The sequence below is a fragment of the Quercus suber genome, unplaced genomic scaffold, assembly GCF_002906115.3.
Source record: "Quercus suber isolate HL8 unplaced genomic scaffold, Cork oak 2.0 scaffold_21, whole genome shotgun sequence".
NCBI classification, from domain to species: Eukaryota; Viridiplantae; Streptophyta; class Magnoliopsida; order Fagales; family Fagaceae; genus Quercus; species Quercus suber.
In genome coordinates, this window is record NW_027069486.1 from 2,060,407 (window position 1) to 2,067,888 (window position 7,482).

The window sequence follows — 7,482 nt, forward strand, 5'->3', positions numbered from 1 at the left end:
AAATGAGTGGATTGATTTTTGCCGTGTAATCAATATTTAAATGCAAAATTATGTTTTGTTAGTGGATTTTCGTAGCAGCCATTCAGCCCACCTGTCACGCACATAAAGGGAATTTGCTAAGAAAATCCAGGGAAGAGGAGGTTACCTTCATGCATGCAATTTTCAAACATGCTATAAACTTCAGAAGCCAATCCAATTCTGCCAATCAGACCAACAACACACAATCCATATACACATGAAGAGGGAAAAAAGGACTTCAATAAATTAAAAGTTCCACCAGGATATTTTTAATGAACAAGTAGTACTATGCTAGCATAAATTTAAAAACTAAATTATACTAAACAAGACGTGATTGATTTATATCCTCACAACAAACACATAAAATTCCTATGCACCACCTAAGTTTTGGAATAAAAAGATCTTGATATTCAACTCTCTCTTGTAGCAAACCATACAATACATTATCATTGTATAACACCGTCGTCTCAAAATCTGATACAGCATTTGCTGCAGCAAAGGTGAATTGGGATCTACCAGGAACTGAACTCAAGATATGACTATTGAACATTGGGGTCAAGAGGTCTTGATGTTCCATCCTCATCAAAGCGGCAAACTGAGAAAACATGTTTATTAGCTTTCCAATGGACCAGAAGAATGGGGGACACAACAAGAAAACATGCTCAAATTTAGTGCTCTTATTTTAACAGCAGGGTAGTTTGTTTCACAGTTCTGTTGTTCAGTGCATCTTTCATCATTCTGTGGAAGTCGTTGAAATTATAATGCAGTTATGAATCAAGTCCATGAAAAAGGTTAATAAGCTCTTATTTATGAATATCAGTGCCCATGTCAGGCATTAATCTTATTTGTTCATTGTATTAATAAAATCTAAATTATACTCCAGAAATATTTCATGTGACAAAAGAGGATCATGACTCACAGCCATACAAAACCTGATCGACAAGCTGACATCATAAGTCATGACTATCCATAAGTATAACCGGTATGCAGCAAACTTTTAATATACATCATGTTGGAAGTTGGAACAAACTCATCAGTCTATATGGCTACAGCTTGCGTCCATGTTGGAAGATATCATCAGACAGACATACATATACATATATTATATTTCACATTTTGGAGGTTGCCTCACCAATCATGTTATTATACATTTTATTTATAAATCTACATGGGTTTATAAATATCCGAACTAGAGCTAGAAGAGTCTAGAAGTGGAAAATCAATAAAAGAAAACTGAGCAACCAAATGGGACAAAAGATAGCATTTATAAGCAGGATAATTTACGCTGGCTGTTGAGCACCGGGTTGTTGTATCAACTGAGAGTATATGTATTCATCAACCCTCAGCTTTGCCAATGCTACCTGTTAAGCATCCAAAAATTCAAAAAAATGAGAACTTTGATATCTTCATATTCATATCTCCAACAGAAAAAGAAAAATATGGTAGTGATGCAGGCAGCTACAAGATGGTTTCATTTCAGGTGGTATTTGACCAGTAATTATGAATATAACCAAGAAAGACGTATATACCTGTTGAGCGCTACCTCCGAATTGAATTTGTCGATGTTTTGTTTCGCCTTTCCCACCATAAACCTGTTAAAAAGAAACCAATAGAAGCTGAAACAAACGCAATGGAAATGTCCTCTATAAGTAAACAAGAGTCATAAGACTGAACTTAATTCTATATATAAAACATCTCATATATCCCTAACAATATGTAAACATGGACTCCATTGCATATGCTATGAATTTATTAATAACAACAGTTGGAGTTGTGTATATCTTGAAGCTTGAAACCAGGAAATTACAAAAGCAATGATATTTCTTATTGGCCAAGATTTGGTGTGAAGTAATAATTAGTGGGTCGTTAACAGCAACAGCAAAAGTAAGTTGCTCATCACTCATATTCCTAAGAATTTAAGATCAGCCTACCTTGATCATTGCTCCAGATTCATTTCTGATCCTTGATATGTTGGTGCCGCTCCTGCCGATCAACCCACCAACCAGCGATTCCGATATCATCATCTCGAAAGTAACATAATCAGCTGCAAGATTGGTTGTCCTAAAGATGATGATGTTATGACAAAATATTAAAACTTGATAAAAACAAAACATGGCAGTTGAAAGAGTCATTTGATATGGGAAAATATTCAATAACCTGATGTTGGGTCCAGGTACGGTTGAGGAGGTCTGATTGATGTAATATTGTAAACTGGGCTAATAGAAATCACTTGTCGTGGTGGGTTTTCCCTAAATAACATGGAAATGATTATAATCATACAATTTAATTTTCAAAAAAGCACTCTTAAAAAAGGTCTAAAGACAAAGTTCTGACAATCAGAATACAATATAAGACCTTAGTTGAGAACCAATCTCCTCCAATGCCTTCAGTACAGCAGGAACATCCCCTGATATCTGAGTTTAAGAGGAATCTCAATCATTATTCCTTATTAGAAGTAGAAACAAACAAACAAAGCATAACTATGGATGAATCGTGTATGACAGTAAATTATAATTTCATTGACATACAAAATGAATTTTATATACTTTAATGCCTAATGCTCTAAGCTCCTTGATATGCAACACCAAATCAGAAATATTTCCATGGATGACTTAAAAAGATTTTTCTTAATTACTGTTTATTGAGTTGCAGTTCTGCGTAGAGGTGATTGGTAGGCATCCATGCTGCAATTAAGTACTGTTAATTGAGTTGCACTTAATAAAAAAAAAGTACTTTTTATTGAGTTGTATTATGTCAAAAGGGGAAATAATCATACAACAAAGTTGCTTAAGATGAACTGTAGACTGGAATGCATTTTCCAGTAGAGGTCTAAGTATCTTTAAAAGGCAGCCCACCCGGCAAGAGTTGTATGAAATCTCTCCTGGATTTACTCACCCTCAATATTTGAGTTTTAATTGTTGAAGCATATTATAGGACCAAGACAAAAAAGCTATGTTGCATGGACACGGACACGGAAACGGGGATACAGCAATTTTTGAAAAATAAGGACACAACACGGCGGTTAAATAATTAATTAAAATTTATATTTAGGCATATTTTTAAATATTTTTAGACATAAAATACGTTTATGTCTAAATTTTAATTATGTAAGAACTACAAATAAGTAAACTAACACCCAAAGTGGTACAATAATACAGATAAAATGTTTAGAGTACAAACCAAAAGTTTAAATAGGCTACATTCAAATACTAATATTAATACTAAAAATAATAGTCAAAATAATAATATAAATTATTTTCTTTTGGACCAATGGCATATCAATGACATCATGGCACTGACATATGGTACTCAATAGTTAAAATTTGAAATTGAAAGTGACTCTCACGTGGGTTGGCAGAAGACACAAAACAAAGAGGAAATATAAAAAAGTATTAGAAAAGTTAAAATGAACTAGACTAGAAGACGGAAGGCATCTGGGTGAGAGAGCAAAGAAAAAGAAAACGAAAAAGAAGTAGAAGAAGAAGAAGAAGAAGGAGAGAGGAGGAGCTCGCCGATCAGAAGGGACAGGGCACGGCGTCGACGTTTATGGAGTTTGCCGATCGGCCCGATCTAGCTCCGGCAAGGGACAGAGGGCAGCGGCAGCAGCAGCGGGCAGAGGTCGGAGAGAGGGTGGGTTGAGAACTTGAGATGTGGGTTTTAACTTAGACTTCTCAGACTCTAAGAATTTTTGTTTTAGGGTATATCACAAAATCAATGGAATTGGTAAGTCCATCTGTAAAAATCTGTGATTTTTTTTTTTTTTCCACTGCTGGCGTGTTAGACGTGTCGGAGCCATGTTGGTGCCGTGTCGGAGAAGCAAAAAAAAAAAAAAAAAAGAGACTCGCCGGACACCGGAATCCGGCGAGTCATACCCATTCTGGTGTCCGACACCAACACGACGCCAAAAATGGCGTGTCCGTGCAACCTAGCAAAAAGGATGGACTAACTATTTTCACCTAACTGTTTTGGTCACATTTGAAAGCTTTTGCATTTATTGTGTGAAGTGGAAATGAACCTTGGTAGTATTGGAAAGTAAGAAACAAAGTCTCTTACCTCACTTTTGACAAGGTCACGGAGGTAAAATAATTATCAAGAACCAATTAAACAACACACTCTAATATTAACTTTAGCATTGACAGCATAGAGAAGCTCACCTGCACCACTCGATCAGATTCATGAGCAGATGCACACAAAGGCAACTGATTTTGAGCAAGAATTGTGATTATGGCACCACAGGAATCCCTCAATTTCTCAATATTTTGACCTGAAATCCCAATCAAACAACCTGCTTGGGTTCCAGCAATCAAAAGCCTTATGGTATTGGCAGCCACATGTCCTGCTGCAACTTTTGCCTCTGTACTGCTTTCATCTTCCTGTTTCAAGGAAAATTATTTTTTCATCAGTGCCACCACAGTATCAGAAACACTTTGTCAGTCTTCTCTTAATAAGTTTAAAAAACTCATTCCCACAGGACATTCATTTCTTAACCCAGCAACAGTGGCAGTAAAGCAAGTGGTGCTGCAATTCGATGTATACCATTTGAGAATATCCATCGACACCAATTTTGGAAATAATTTTTAAATACACCCAAGGAGTATGGAACATTTAAAAACTATCAAGTTGTCCCCCTACCCCCCAAAGGAAAAATTCCAATCATGTGTATGGTAGTCTACATAGAACTTCATACTCAATGCACTTCTAACATACTCAGCTTTTTATTGGAACTCCCAAATATTTTGATAACAAGTTGTTAAGGGATAATAACTTAGTGGACTTGAAGTTTTCTTACTATCAATTTCATTATTTCATATTGTTAATCACGGCATTTCATACTAACTAATGGGGAATGCAAATAACATATCTAATGCAGTAATGTGTGAGCACAACCAAAAATTATTTCAGAATTTTATTTTAGATTTTCATTAGATTATATCATATTTTAAGTTTATTTATTTATTTAATTTGAGTTCACATAGGGATTAGATTTCATGTTCTTAGATAAAGATTAGTTGTTTGGATCAGGTTAGACTATTGAGTTCAGTTAGGATTAGTTTTCATGGATGTTATCTTTATCTTTATTCCTAGAAACTCTATAAAAGCTCCAGATGGTTTGTTTTGCATTTGGACTATTATTAATTTATTATAAATAAAATTTCATTCATGAAAATTGTTTTGTGTTTGATGGTGATTCCAAACAACCCTTAGGCGGTGAAGCCTAAGGTTTACAGGGCTGTTCTAGGTGGTGAAGCCTAGGCTGTCCTACATCAACATCCCAACTAGAAAGCCTCACATAAAACGATATAGAATTCTAACATAACAAGAACTCGGGATTAAGAACATGGTAGGTGGTTGCCTACAGCAAGGAAATAATTTGAAGAAGAGAAGTCTTCAAAATAGGTTCTTCAGACCTTCACCACTAGCTTACAGAAGGACAGTAGCATAACTCTACCAAGATCAAAATCATTGATGAAGTATGCATTCAAATAAATGCAGTTGAATCCAGACCTAAGTGATCTCCAAGTGACTAAATGCACCTAGGCAAATACACCACTTTGGAGACTGAGTGGCTGGCCACCTAACTAATATCAAGCTACAATACAATCTTACCCTCCTTATACCATTGAATTCTATTCAAATATTTTTGGTAGTAAATATAATGTCTAGAGAGTCTAGACTAAAAGCCAACTAAACCTCTTCCACACTCATTAAACTTTTGATTATTGTTCATGGATAAATATAGTCCAATAAGTAAATAAATAAAGAAGCCACTTAAGAAAAGGCCAGATATTTGACCACATTAAACTCTTTGCGTGTTGTCGACAAATGGAAAGCAGATAATACTTTTTATAGAAAAGCGCCTACTTGCATCAAACTCAAATGAAATTTAGGGCACATATAAATATTATTGACAACGAATTTCAAGAGCCCACCACATGATTGTAATAAATCATGCTAACATGATATGACCTGGACAAAGCTAATTCAAGTTCATTCACTATGAAATACATCACCTTTAGTATTAAAGTGGCAATTTGTTGGAGTGCATTTTCTGCGTCAGTGAGCTTGTTGTCACTGTCTTTAGAACTTATGATAATTACACGCTCTTCATGTCGCTGCAAAAAATATAAACAGATTTAGAACATGCCACAGCCCACTGGATAAGTAGAAATAGACTAATCACCAGAATTTGGTTGATTAAAACTTAGGATTCAATTCTATAGACAAAAATCACTTTGAACAACTCCTCACCGATGTAAATAAACATTGCTAGCACTTGCAGTGACAACTGAACCCTTTCCTAATGTTGCACTTTCACATTTTCAATTAACATAATAAAACATAAGAAAAATTACGATATACCCCCTTGTAGTTTGGCCTTATCACAAATTAGTCCACAGAGTTTCAATTGCTACATTTGAAACCCTAAAATTTGGATCAAAATGAAATTATAAAGGTTTTGTTCAAATGAACAGATTTTGCATTTTGTAGACAAATTTACCCCTAAATTCCCTTCTGGTTTGGCCCTATCACAATTTATCTCTCCCCCCCCCCCCCCCCCCCCCCCCCCCCCCCCCNCTTTTGGTTTGATCACAGGTCCAATATTCTGTCCAATACTAAAAGCCGTTTCAACAATTTGGAGGGGAAAAGGCAGATTATGAATTTGCACCCAAAAGGCTGTTGATTTAAAACCCAACGTATGGATAGGAACATATCCGTCAAATTTTTCAAAGACAACAAGATGCCTGTCAAAAGCCCACGGTTCACCTTGAATAACTCTTTCCGCATCAACTTCCAATTCAAAAGCAAACAACAGTACGTTTTCACCACCCACAGTAACATTGAATCCTCCTTTTGTGCGCCATAAAGGTCTGAATGTTTTTGCAACAGCCTCTATATTTAATGATCTACAAGTGAAAAATTTCCCTGCCAATATAAAATCTCTCTTCCTCCTATCAATTCTTAGTGCAACCCGGTTTTCTTCAAATTCTAACAAAGATAACTTCTTCCAGTGAGTTGATAAATCCTCCATTAAGGCAAGTGAGTTTGAACAAAAGACAGATGTAACAGACACGGTTTGGAATGAGACAAAGAAAGCAAAGTGCATATTGACACAATTTGAAAATAAAGAAACAGGTAGTAGCAGATGCTTGAAATAAAAAAGAAAGAAAGCAATATAAAAAATGACACACTAAGAAGCAAAACAAATCTCCAAGCAGAAAATTATACTTGAGAACCCACCATCCTTCTCACAGAGAAGGGAAACCATATACTACAAGGAAGAGAAGCATAACTGACCAATTTGATTTCTAAACCCAATTTTGTCTTTAGTCTTTTTTTTTTCCCCTCTCTCATGGTGATTAGTGATTATAGATTAAGTTGGTTAATTTTGAAATGTCGTAAACTACATTAATCCAAACCTAAATATGTTGATCATATTTTATCAACAAAAAAAATATATAATGA

The 7,482-nt window shown here is 35.3% G+C and overlaps 1 protein-coding gene across 1 annotated transcript; it reads right to left on the reverse strand.

Moving 5' to 3' along the window:
- Positions 1-242: 242 nt before the first annotated feature.
- On the reverse strand, positions 243-7,048 carry LOC111994090 (uncharacterized). Its single transcript, XM_065763657.1, has 9 exons — positions 6,784-7,048; positions 6,030-6,154; positions 4,173-4,391; positions 2,374-2,432; positions 2,176-2,267; positions 1,950-2,062; positions 1,548-1,610; positions 1,303-1,379; positions 243-613 (listed from the first exon to the last, which is right to left on the reverse strand). Exons 1-9 carry the CDS (start codon positions 7,046-7,048, stop codon positions 601-603), a joined length of 1,026 nt encoding a protein of 341 aa, XP_065619729.1. The 3' UTR covers positions 243-600.
- Between the last annotated feature and the right edge of the window lie 434 nt (positions 7,049-7,482).